This window comes from Hyaena hyaena, unplaced genomic scaffold, assembly GCF_003009895.1.
Source record: "Hyaena hyaena isolate Hyena2069 unplaced genomic scaffold, ASM300989v1 scaffold_1354, whole genome shotgun sequence".
NCBI lineage: Eukaryota > Metazoa > Chordata > Mammalia > Carnivora > Hyaenidae > Hyaena > Hyaena hyaena.
The window spans coordinates 28,885-42,067 of record NW_024081997.1 but is presented as its reverse complement, the minus strand read 5'-3'; the positions used below and the strand labels follow the sequence as shown (position 1 = coordinate 42,067).

At 54.0% G+C, this 13,183-nt stretch overlaps 1 protein-coding gene across 1 annotated transcript in view; it reads left to right on the top strand.

Moving 5' to 3' along the window:
• Nucleotides 1-13,183, top strand: part of LOC120225279 (rho guanine nucleotide exchange factor 10-like) — a gene marked incomplete at its 3' end in the record, with an annotated part of 83,659 nt that overhangs the window by 47,948 nt on the left and 22,528 nt on the right. Inside the window, exons 11-17 of the mRNA XM_039223523.1 lie at nt 44-121; nt 358-537; nt 2,225-2,341; nt 4,238-4,330; nt 5,955-6,125; nt 7,735-7,880; nt 11,372-11,547. Coding sequence (XP_039079454.1) covers nt 44-121; nt 358-537; nt 2,225-2,341; nt 4,238-4,330; nt 5,955-6,125; nt 7,735-7,880; nt 11,372-11,547 — 961 coding nt within the window. The remainder of the gene's footprint in view (nt 1-43; nt 122-357; nt 538-2,224; nt 2,342-4,237; nt 4,331-5,954; nt 6,126-7,734; nt 7,881-11,371; nt 11,548-13,183) is intronic.

The window sequence follows — 13,183 nt, the reverse complement described above, 5'->3', positions numbered from 1 at the left end:
TCTGCTGCAGTTTGCTACCGTTGTATTTTCAAATCGCCCACAGGTGGTACGAAGATACATTCTGGGTTCCGTTGTGGACAGTGAGAAGAACTATGTGGATGCTCTAAAGAGGATTTTGGAGGTACTGCAACGCCGCGTGTTACACAGTAGACACGGGCTTTACCCCTGTCTTGCAAGTGTGTGTGTGTGCTTGTGGGTAAATATGAACCGCGACATAATCACTTTTGCAGAGTTCTCAGGAGATTGTGAGTACCGTGTCCACATGTTGGCAGGCAATCCCGTGATTTGTCGTGCACTGTAACTGCCGTGAGCGAATGTCCGTATTCTCAGGCACGCCGCCTTCCCGTGTCTTGTTAGCAGTACGAGAAGCCGCTGTCGGAGATGGAGCCCAAGGTCCTGAGCGAGAGGAAGCTGAAGGTGGTGTTCTACCGGGTCAAGGAGCTGCTGCAGTGCCACGCCATGTTCCAGATCGCGCTGGCCAGCCGTGTGGCCGAGTGGGACTCCGTGGAGACCATCGGCGACGTCTTCGTGGCTTCGGTAATTCCTGGGGCGCCCGACCGCGCCACGCTGTCCTGGGCTCCCGAGCCGCGTTCCTTCCCACCGAACGCAGATGTGTCACGCCAGACGTCGGGGTCGGCAGGGAGCCGGGTGCCCGCAGGGCCACAGTGAGGTCCGCGTGCTCTGCCCAGCACACGGGACGGGGAAGGGTCAGGAAGGCCAAGGGCGCTGGGGGCGGTCCGTCTGGAATGCCGCAAGCTGCATACTGAGCGCCAGCAGGCCACTGGACGTGCTTCCTGTGGCTCTGCTGACAGCGTCCCGCTCAGCCCCCCCGACAGCTGCGTCTCGCCTGTGCCCTGGCCCTGTCTGGGGTTGGGAAACGCCCTGGGGAAAGCGCTGGCAGGTTTCCCTGAAGATTGTCCTCTGTGACCTGGGGTCGGTTGTGCAGACGCCGCGGCCGGGCCTCCGCTGACACGGGATGTGGGGACGCGGGGCGCATGAGCCTCTCCTGGGAGGGGGAGCAGTGCGCTGCCTAAACCGCCAGCCTCGGATCTGCATCCGGCGCTTTTCTCTTCGGTCCCTTTGCGCCTGTACGTGTCGTGCGTTAGGAAGTGGGCTCCAGACCTGGAGAGTGTGGGCGGGAGAACGGGGCCTCGAGCTGCGGGGAGGCAGGTCGGGGAGGCAGGTGCCCGCAGCGCCCGAGGGCTCGGTGCTCAGACGCTTACGTGAAAGCCGTGGTAACCACGGAAGAGACCTTTTGCTTTTTCTACACGATTGTGTGTCCTTGATGACGTGTATAAATTACGGAAGCACGTAAGTGACAGGATGCCTTGAACACGGAAACAAGACCTTTTCCTGAGATGTGTGTAGGATCCCTTTCAGGGGTCTTTACGAGAAACAAAAAAGAAACGGTGGATATTTACTTTATTCTTGCATTTTCTGGCTATTTTATGCATTTAGTATAAACATTTATTTACTCTGTGTGTCTTTTAAAATATTTATCTTGAGAACTTTTTTTAAAAGGGAAAAAGAAAGCTTAAAAAAATATATATGTAAAATTTAGGTGAAAGCGTTTTCCCGTAAGTGACGGTCACACCAGACACCCGCTGTGGGTCCTGGGGTTTTGCTGTTCATGTTGAGAATTGGCAGGATCTCAGAACAGCACCGGGGGGAAGCCCGTGGCTCTGCCTCCTGGTGTTTCTAGGAAATCAGGACAGTGGACGGACGGACGGACGTGGCCCTGTCCTTAGCCAGAAGGGCAGGAGGGGATTGGTTTTCTTCCTCCCCTGGAGTGTTTCCAGGGGACAGTCGGTGCCAGCTTGTCAGGACACTGGGGCCTGTGTGACAGTCTTTCCCGCAGGGGAAACTCGCAGTGAGGATGGGCAGGGACTTACAGAAGGGGTCTGAAGCGATCATCCCACAGCCCATGGCCAGGAGCTCCTCTCCCCTGGGCACCAGCCCGCCGGGGACGTGGACCAGGTTGCCTACAAGTGCACTGTGGGCTGGGGGAGCAAAGTAAGATCGGCTGTTTAAATAGTTCCTAGTGAGTGTGCTGAAAGAAGGGGAGAAAATCACACACAGTGGTAACGAAGCATGTCCTGTGGAAACCTCACGCTGCCTGAGGTGGTTTTTAGGCAAGATTTCAAATCTTTTATCCTGTCTCAGAAGAGGGAGGGTCTGGGTTGTATGCATTCCTGATATTTCTCAATTTTCTCTGGTGTTTCAGTTTTCCAAGTCCATGGTGCTGGACGCCTATAGTGAGTATGTGAATAACTTCAGCACGGCCGTGGCGATCCTCAAGAAAACGTGTGCCACAAAGCCCGCGTTCCTTGAATTTTTAAAGGTAAGCACTCACTGCCACTTCGTTTAGGCTCTAACACCTTCTGATGACAGGTGCCACCTGAAAATACTTCACAGTGAAATTTTACCAAACGTTGCCTCTCAACGCATAACGGTACTTACAAAGATTTTGGCGCCAGAATGTTGGGTCAGTGCTAGAAACAGAGATGAAGTTTCCGCGGTGCCACGGCTTTTTGAAGACAGCCTTCAGCTGCACATCCTCGTAAATTCATAGACGTGAATAGTCAGTTCAGATCCCCAGTAAGCGGGCCTTTGGCTTCCCGTCCTTGAGTGTGGTATCAGGAGCAGCAGATGGAAGAACATTCTGGATCTGGTGGAGCCCCCCACCCCACTTCAGGCCAGAGCAACAAGCCGACTCCTGAGGATGAGCCCCCATGGGGCTCTGGGGCTGGGCGGAGAGGCCTACCCTCTCTGGGCACGTCTGCCTTGGACATCGTGGAGTTCCCACTGGGGACGTTGACCGGGGTATTTAGTGCACAGCCAGCCAGGGTCCCTGCCAGACGCTCACGGTGGCCAGCCACCCAGCCCGGACTGCCACCCGGCCTGGACGGCCACCCAGCCCTGACACCCAGCCCGGACCTCGCCTGCACGAGGCTCCAATTCCCATCTTAACAGTGGAGCCAGAGTTTCTTCGTGTTACTTGAACCGTATTCTCTAAGCTCAGGCTGCCCGGCAGTGAGCAGACACGGAAACTACTCTCGCCAACCACAGTTTGATCGAGGCTGAATTATTCCCCTCCTTCTCCAGTCACAGTTTGCTGAGGGATTAAATCAGCTGCCAGCCCTGGGGCCTTGGGGCCCGGTGGTCTTTCCACACCATGGCATTTCTTCTGCGGGGAAGAAAACACAGGCCATTCAAACACTTCCTTCCTTGGAGGAGGCTGAAGCTGTCTTGGGGACCGTACCTGACACATCAGCAGGGGAGCGAGCTGCCGCCCCCGCTGTCTGGTGGCCTGGTCAGCCCGGGAACTGGTGTTGGGGGAGGGGGCTGAGTCCTCAGCTGGAGAGAGCTGGAGGGCCCACCCAGGTCTGTAGATGTCCCGCCTGGTGGAGCGTCCGTCCCAGGCTGGGAGGCGGGTCTGGGGACTAGGCAGCCCTCAGCAGGGGCAGCTCAGACAGGACGGACCCAGGGGCACCCCCACCCCCATGACCCTCACACCCAGAGCTGAGCCTTAAGTAGGGAGGTCGGGCCCGAACGCGGGAGGGGCCATGGCCACCACAGAGGTCTCGCCCTGGTGCGTGCGGCAGGCTACCATTAAGGGTCCCTGTGACTCCAGATGGGATTCTGTGATTTTCTTTTCTTCTGTTTCCGTAAGTGCACTTCTCAGGCGATTGCAGGGTCCCAGAAACAAACTCAGTGCTTAGTAGAGTAATGAATTCGTAAACAGAAAAACGCTGCCTGGCATTCATTAGAGGTGGCTCTTTTTTTTTTTTAAGTTTATTTATCTTGGAGGGGGAGGGTCGGGGTGGGGGGAGAGAGAGAGAAAGAAAGAGAGAGAGGGAATCCCAAGCAGGCTCTGTGCTCAGCACAGATGCGGGACTCGAACTCACAAAACAGATTGTGACCTGAGCCGAAACAGAGTCTGACACTAACCCAGCTGAGCCCCCGGCGCCCCCAGAGGTGGTCCTGAAAGCATCAAATGGCAAAACAGGAGGTGTTGGTTGGGAATCTAGTCACAGCAGGCTCAGACTTCAACGCCAGGGGCTCGCCTTTGCTGGTGTAGGAGGTGGGGGCGGTCAGAAGCCACCCTTAGTGAAGTCGGGGCATGTGCTCCAGGCAGCTGGCCGGTGCCTTGCCGAGGTGTCTGTGCCAGGTGGGAGGGCAGCCCCAGCCCCCGTGGGGGCCCCGCAGTGCGCGTCACGGAGCCTTCTCCCCATAGCAGTGCCAGGAGTGCAGCCCCGACCGCGTCACACTCTACAGTCTGATGATGAAGCCGATCCAGCGGTTCCCACAATTCATCCTCCTGCTGCAGGTGAGGGTGCAGAGAGGGGAGGCGGGACCCCGAAGACACAGTGGGGGGTCCTGAGAACACAGTGGGGGGCAGTGGGGGGCCCCGAGCCAGTGAGCCAGCATAGACATGGCCCCAGACCTCGCCAGCGTTCCCGTGCGCAGAGGAGGGGGCTGGACTACCCGGGGCGGAAAGGAATCCACCCTCTTCTGCCAAGTCAAGGTCAGGTCCAGGGTCGGAGGGGAAACAGTCCACCCTCTGTGCCCAGGACAGGAGGACAGTGGCCAGTGCCGTCCCTCCCTCCCTCCCGAGTTCCTGTCAGCGTGCGGGAGGGACGGCCTGGGGACTGGCATGCCTCCTGGCCTTCCTGTGCCCCATCAGCACCCTGCCCTCCCCCTCGCTGACCCCCACCTCTCCTGAGCCCGCGGGTTCTGATCCGTGGTCCTCCTGGATCCTGTCACGTATCCCGCTCCCGCCTTCTGTCCCGCGTTGTCCCCACATGAGTCAGGAGACAGGAGAAGACAACAGACGTCCCTCTCCCCTCACGTGGTTCCGTGCTGGCATCTGGCGGGTCCTGCCTGCAGCGTGTCCTGATGGCACTCAGACAGCAGGCCGACACAGCCAGCAGGTGGCGGTGGAGCCAGAACCCACCGCGCGCCTGTTTACAGTCCTTGCCAGGGTTTGATGCGACTCGCAGGGAGTCAGATGTATGGCTCAGCACATGCTGTTCGTTCAGACCGGACGCATTACATCAGTCGTGCCGCGTTTTGTTTTTTCCGATAAAGAACAAAAAGCAGGTTTAGAAGACGAGGGTGCGTTGAATTCGAGCGCGGGTGAAGTGGGCGTTGGCATCAGGAGGCCGGCGGAGGGCCCGGCTGGCTCCCAGAGGGGCGCTTCCGCACACGGCTGCCTCCAGCAGAGGTCAGCGCGCCGTCTGTGCGAGCACGCCGGGGAACAGTAGGGCCCTGTGTGAAACCAAGGTGACAGAATCGTGACTGTCACTTAGATGTCGCTCTTGAAAGCCGCCTCCGTGTTTGACGCAGTGGCGTCATTCTGTTGGTGGCCATGTTGTCACTCCCCGCCGTGCATCCTCATCCCTTTGTGGCCCTGTGGACGCGGACAGAGGTGTCCGGCCCCTCAGCAGGGGTGGGGCGCCCAGGGTGAAGCAAGAGCCTGCTGTGTGCGGGGAAGCCGGGGCGCACTCGCAGCGCTGCCCACTTGGCATTTGGGAACAGACCTGTCGAAGCTAGCTGGACCCGCGTGGGGGCTGGGCGCCATCGGTCCGACTCGGGTTGAGAGAAACAGGCCAGCAGTAACCTTGAAGAGCGTTGCAGGGGGACGGGCGTTCCTAAGATGTGGCGGGCTTGTGTTTACAGTGCCCTTTATTGGAAAACACTGGTTTTTTCCATTAGCAAAGCCATTGGATAAGCTTGTTTTTGCAAAAGGAGCCATTCCAGTGTTTAGGCAAACGGTGAGTCGTCTGGCTTGTCATCCTCGTCCCCGTGCGCGTGTTATTCCCCCCAAGTAGCTGAGGCGCTGCCAGCTGGCAAGCAACACGGGTGTCAGCCGGAAGCTCACGCGTGCCACCGTTGGCGCCCCCACAGCGGCAAGCACGTGTCCCCTTCTCACCGTGTGTCTTCTCTCCAAGGACATGCTGAAGAATACGTCCAAAGGACACCCCGACCGGCTGCCCCTTCAGATGGCGCTGACGGAGCTGGAGACGTTAGCGGAGAAGCTAAACGAGAGGAAAAGAGACGCCGACCAGCGCTGTGAAATCAAGCACGTCGCCAAAGCCATAAACGAGAGATACCTGAACAAGGTTGACCAAGGCGGCCTGGACTGGGCTGGGCTCCGGTTTGCTTTGCACTAACAAGCCGTCTGTATTTCAGCCGCTTGCTACTAACCTCGTGGACGCTTTGCAGTGACTCCCAGGCCCAGAGCCCTGCCTTGGGAGTCGGTGGAGAGTGTGGGGCGGGTCATGGCACATTTCCTTGGGGAAGGGGCTCCCATGGTCATTAGACCTGCAGACGGGTCCAGGACCCCCATGGAGGGTCCCATCAGCTCTTGGAGCTGAATCTTACTGCCAGAACGTGGTATTTCCTTTTAGATGGTCGCAATAAAATCAGAAAGTGTTGCATACATTCTCACCTGCACCCGTCTGTGCATGCGCTAAGCTGTGTTTATCATGGAAATGGGACAAAATATGGCAGGAAACAGTTCCTGGGCAGGGCTCTATTTCCTCTTTATGTTCACAAGTCTTTTCCCTGCAACAGTGAACTGGCTTTTTGGGGGCCACACCATAGTTTTTTGTGGCTCTGGCCCACAAGAGGGGATTATTGACGGGAGCTGCGTTAAGTAATTATCTGTCGTATGCATCGCTGCTAACGTCACCTTTCACTTTTGTCATTAGGGGTAATTTCTGACCAGATAGTGACACTCAGTAGTTTAACTCTGAGAATTGTACCATATTACATTTTAAGGAATGCATTTTTATGATTTTCTAATGTAGGAATTTCTAGGAGTCAAAAATCACATTAAATGATAGTTTTCATTGTTTGGATTCATGCTCACTTGTGGTCCCAGAGTGTTTGCGAAGCTGTGTGGCACAGGGTAAGCCCGGGCAAACGAGGAAGCAGTCAGTGCTGGGCCACTCACCACCGACTCCGCACCTGTGCACACAGCGCCATTACCCCTGTAAGCACGTCAGGAATAGGTAAACAGCTCGGCCACTGCGGATTTACAATCCAAACACACTACGTATCATCTGAGCTGAGGATTCCAGATGTCCTTTGGGGCCAAGTTGTTATAATAAGTCTGATTTTTATATGACTTACCTCATTTTACTAATAACAAAACATCTCTCCACAGGACCAAGGGTATTATGTTTGGCTCATGAAAGAAAACATGGCGCATCACAAGATGCAAAGATGTTTTCTTAATTATGTTATCCTGGGAAAAGGAAGACTGCCGAGTAACTCTTGCACTTACAGACGTTCTCGGTGACATGGTGTTGTAAATAACAGAGAGGGGGCCAGGTGTGGATGGCCCCAGTATGTGAGGGACAGAGCAGATATGCGGGCATGGCACCTAAAGGGGAGGAATGTGACGAATGCCGGGTGGACACAAATGAGCCCTCCTTGCTGGGGCACAGTGTTTACAAGGGCAGGGTTAGGCTCCTCTCGCTGTTCAGGAAAACCACAGACACTCTCAGTATAACTATTCCGTTAAAAAAAAAAAAAGCGACTCTCTGAACTCTTCATAGTGTACACATAAGCTGAGCCTGGAAGTATCTGGATTCTCCATGAGGAAAAATGTATAAACGCTGACACTTTATATGCCTGTATTTTGCAAGACCTTTGCTCACCTTTTTTCTTCTTTTGATGAACTTGATTGTGGGGACCGTGTCAAGTGTGACCTTGCATGTTCAGCTTCTCAGCAGCGGGAACCGGTACCTCGTGCGGTCTGACGATATGATCGAAACCGTCTACAACGACAGAGGAGAGATCGTTAAGACCAAGGAGCGCCGGATCTTCATGCTGAGCGATGTGTTGATGTGTGCCACAGTCAGTGCACGGTGAGTGCCCGCCGTGGCCACTGGGTGTCCACACTCGCATGGGGTGCGTCCCAGCTGAGCTGGTGACTCAGGATCACTCCCGTTCATGCTGCACTGGTCTGTGCACGTCTTCTTTCCCTCTCCTGTGATTGCAGGGGGCCAGGTCCCAAACAAGCTTAGGGTGAAAGGGGCCCATGGTTGGGGCGCCCGGGTGGCTTAGTTGGTTGAGTGTTCGACTTCAGCTCAGGTCATGATCTCGAGGTCCGTGGGTTCAAGTCCCACATCGGGCTTTGTGCTGACAGCTCAGAGCCTGGAGCTGCTTTGGATTCTTTGTCTCCCTCTCTCTCTGCCCCTCCTCTGCTTTCTCTTTCTCTCTCTCTCTCTTTCTCTCTCTCTCTCTCTCTCTGTATCTCTCTCTGAAAAATAAATGAACATTAAAAACCCTGCTTGCCCACACCTGGAACATTACAGCTGGCTGATGAGCTCTGAGAAGTCGCACGTAGACGTGGGCTGTAAGGGAGCTAGGGTAGAACGGCGTAATTTGAGCTGAATGCTCCGGCACTTTGTAAAGTTGTACATGCCAAGGCCCTGAGCCAGCTCACATGGCTTAAGAGGGTTTGCTGTTCGCTCTCAGGGACTTGGGATGCGGTTGCCAGCTTGATGTCGTCCACCGTGTGTGTTTTATAGCAGGGAGAATGGCCGGGGGACAGCGAGGCCTTCCCCTCCCAGCGGGAGCCAGGAGCACACGGCTGAGGGGGCCCCCCACGGGCGGCCAGACGTGAGTCTCTAGGAGCTCACGCTACGCAGCCCGAATCCAGCCCCTGCTTCCGGGACTTTGGGAATCACCTGACCTCCCTGAGCCTCACACCTGTGCTCAAAACGGTGGGGAAGCCAGCACTCCCTGGGACCTCCGTGTGGGTCCAGCACAGGACCTTCCTCAGACCCTCAACTCAGCGCTGGGCATGGTGCTGCCCAGTAATCATGGCTTTTGTTATAGCTCCTCCTCGGCTGTGCTTGTTTTGGGCAGCTGTGAGATAGGCCTAGAAAATATACCAATTTTATCTTATTTTATTTTTAAGTTTATTTATTTTGTATTTTGACAGAGACAGTAGAGTGGGGGAGGGGCAGAGCGAGCAAGCAAGCCAGAGAGAGAGAGAGAGCATCCCGAGCAGGCTTCGTGTTGCCAGCACAGAGCCTGATGTGGGGTTTGAACTTACAGAACCATGAGATAATGACCTGAACCGAAAACAAGAGTCGGGCACTTAACTGACTGAGCCGCCCAGGCACCCCTGGAAAATCTACCAATTTTAAGTGACCACCTCCTTTGTCAAGAATCCTGTTTGCTTGATTCCTATCAGCGGCCCAGGCTTTATCATTGAATTTGCCATGCCCACACTTTGACCTCTGGACACAGCCACGCTTGGCGTGGTTTTGTCACTGCCTTTGCCCGTGCGTAGGAAGGAGTGGCCAGTGGCGTCCGTGCTTCCCAAAGTGTGTGCCGAGTCCGGATGCTCCGGAGAGGCTTGCAGAGTGCATCTCCCCCGGGAGACCTTTCTACTCCTGATTCCCCATCCTACGACATGCAAGCTAGTGGCATATAGTTTGCAGATTGGTTCTCAGGCTTAACTGTCCGAGGAGCACCCCCTCCCCCATCTCCAGGTGAAGCCAGTCGGCTTTCCCCTCAGCAGCGCTGGGCAAGGCTGCCCCAGACGCCCCGCCTGCCCCGGGGGCTGCAGGCGTGGAAGGTGAGGCCACGCAGTGAAGTGACTGTAGGCAGCTCAGCACAGTGCAGGTGTGGGTGCTTCTTGTCCAGCGCATCTGCTGTCCCTAAGCAGCCTTTGTCTGAATGCCGTGGGAGGGCCTCCCGCCACGTGGCATCAGGCAGCGTCGCGTGGGCAGCCCAGGTGCGTGGTCCACCAAAGGATCCGCAGCCGTTTGGTTCTTTTGACATTTTATGTCATTTTAAAAATCTCAAAGTGAATGAGAAATGGATGAATCCTTAAGAATGGATTTAGCTGTGCTCACTACCAGGTCTGTTTCTTAGAATAATGCCCTGGGCTGTGGCATGGGTCCCGGGTTTTCACACCTTTTTACTAAGTCAGTAAAGAGGAACCGTTCAGTTCCCATTGACTTGTTGTCACCGACTCTCCCGGAAGGTGGTGAAGGGAGGACCCTTTGCTCTGGATGAGACAGTAACACAGCCCCAGGAGGCCCCTTGATAACCTCAGAACATCAAGATCCCAAACTTCTGTAGGAGTGAAGATTTTTTTATTCAAACACGATGAGTGGAAATTAGAGGTCAAGTTCACGAACCTCTCCATTTTTAAATATAAATCACTTCTGATTCATAGAATGCACAGTCTCTGCTTTCTCACCAGTGTCTGAGCTCTGCCTCCTCCCCCTTCCCCCGTGGACTGCAAGTTGAAAAGCATACTCTCATAGCGGAGAGGAGTCCAGGAGCTTGGCTACCAGTTGACTTCCACCACGTCAAGGACTTCAGTGTAAAGCATGCTGTCTGACATTTTGGTTATTCCTGTCTACATTGACTGAAAAAAAAAATCTCAAAGCAAACTGATTATCACTGGGAGTAAGAACACTGATTGCTTCCAGAGGGGTGAGGCTTTCTTGGTCACAGGAGGGCCTCAGGGTGCTGGCAGCCCTACAGCCTGGATGGGTGGTGGTCACACAGGTGTCTGCACTAGCATTCCCTCCTGAGTGAATGGGTATGCATGTGTTTCTCTGCATGCATCCTTCATTTTATGTTCAAAGAAGAAAAGCTATGTAGGTCATGGGATATTGTTTTTTCATTTAATTTCTATATCGTCAATAAGTAAAAAATTTTTTACTGTTTATTTTTGAGAGAGAGACACACAGACAACTAGCAAGGAAGGGACAGAGAGAGAGGGAAACACAGAATTTGAAGCAGGCTCCAGGCTGCAGGCTCACAGAGCTTGACGCGGGGCTCAAATCCCTGAACCCGAAGATCATGATCTGAGCTGAAGTCAGGTGCTCAACTGACTGAGCCACCCAGGTGCCCCCACAGTAAATAAGTATTTTAAACATGGAGTATAATGACATGATTTAATTTTATTAAAATGGTTATACTACAAGCAAGCGTACCAGGAACTTTTAAGCTTGACTGGAATGAAATGACCAGAGAGTATCTCTCTGCACATAGATCTTTCCCGTTAGCAGTATTTGCCAGAATTCACGAGCATCTTTGCTCAAAGAGTCATCAGGGATCATCCAGCTCATTCCCTCTAAGCTTTTGCGGGAAACAGAGCTTTCTGGGACATGAATGCCCCTTGTTCTCCCATTTGCCTGGGTTAGACAGTGAGGAGTCCCTGCCCTCTCGTCTAATGGGAGGCATCGTTCTGGAACCAAGTGGTAACTGTAAGAAGGTCAGAAGTAGGATGTTTTGATGACGGCAGATGTTACTTCCTTGAGTATCTGAGAGATGAACAATGTCATGACTTATGCATGTAATTAATCATAAAATAACCCTCTTTCAGCACCTCGGACAGCAGCACGATCATGTCTACCAGCCAAAGGTACCTGTTAAAGTGGAGTGTTCCTCTCGGCCACGTAGAAGTGATAGAGTACGGCAATAATGCAGGCGCTGGGGAAAACAGGTGTCCCCCGGTATGCCCACCTGAGAGCCTGGCGGTCGTTGCCAACGCTAAGCCAAGTAAGTGACACTTTTACTAACGTGCTTGTGTGTCGTGGGGCTGGCCTCCACACCGACCTAATAGACACTGTTTCCTTGGCCTCACCATGAATCCAAGGACCCAGGTAGATGGTCAGGCTTTTGGCTGATATCGTCTTTGGTGCCTGTATTTTATGTTGGCTGGCAAGCATAGACAGAAGCCCATGGGACCCTCATCTTTGAGCTTGTCTCCACCGGTATGCACCCTGTGGGCTTGTGGGGAAGCCCCATCACGTGGGCACGTTCAGTCTCCCCAGGCTTGATTTCTGGTGTGTTCTGCATTTCCCACGTAAGCAGTTAGGGCTCTGGTTCCTGTCTCCTGGGTGTGTACCGAGTTGCCACACAGGACGTCCTCGAGTGTGTGGACCTGGGTTTCAGGCTTGGCTCTGCACGGACCAGCTCGGGAAGGCCTTTCTCTCTTCCCCAGGCTCCTCGTGGAGGGGTTGCTGGGCTGTGTGCCTGACGAGGTGAGATGAGCCAAGGATGTCCTGGTAACTTTGGCAATGCTTCAACTGTTGTGTAATATTTATTACTAAACGGTGTTTTGGACTGTGGATTTTGGACTTAGCATAGTATTCATGACTTTCTTCTCCCCCCATGGCCTCCCAATCCAAATAAAGCCTGGCTGAGTTTCACTCCCTTGCTGGCCTCTGCCTGAGTTGTGGAGCACATAAAATACAGTGAACAGGGACTTTCAGTAAGCCTTTTTATACATGGAATGAATCTTTATATTAAATATTAATGCTTTTTAAAAGTACTTATTTTGAACGAGAGATAGAGCATGAATGAGGGAGAGGCAGAGAGAGAGGAAGACGCAGAATCCAAAGCAGGTTCCAGGCTCTGAGCTGTCAGCACAGAGCCCTACACTTGGCTCGAACCCATGAGCTGTAAGATCGTGACCTGAGCCGAAGTCAGATGCTCAACCGATTGAGCCACCAGACACCCTAGGGATTGCTGCGTCTTGCAGGAGGGCTCGAAGATGGGTCAGTGTGGTGCCGCGTGGACTTCGGACCCTGAGATGCTGCTTCGGGGCGGGGGGGCCCTGGTTCCACCTTTGTCCTATGACCCTCTTGCTCTCGTGGCTTCTGTTACACGTGCGGTTGGACACCAGGAGAATGAAGCATTGGGTCAGAGAAGGAAAACAGAATCACCGCTAATTACTCAGTAAACTGTCTGTTTCTTGGAACAACGAAGAACAGAATGATGGTCACTGGTAACGTTTAGGTAACACCAGCGTCTCTGGGAGAAGGAGATAACGTGCCTGTCTGTCCATGGAGGAATCTGCCATCATTAACAGATTGTGGCCATAGAAGGGTTTGCTTGGGAATTTCCTGGTTGCAGCTTTCCAGATGGGAAGGCCTCCAGGAAGCAGTGTTCGCGGCCCTGGAGTCCTGGGAAGGGTGCCTTGCAGGGTCACCTCCCACCCTGGTGTCCCGGTTTCCTGACACTGACATTTAGTGATGTCAGTTCTGTGTTGCACATGTTGCTTGTTTCGGCATTAATGTTTTTATCATGGTGTCCCCTACGGTACAGCTCACCCCCGTTACATGGACAGTGGGCATCACCTTGGCAGTGCCCTGTGGACAGACACCGCCTAGAGGCGGGGGGCTCGTTCAGG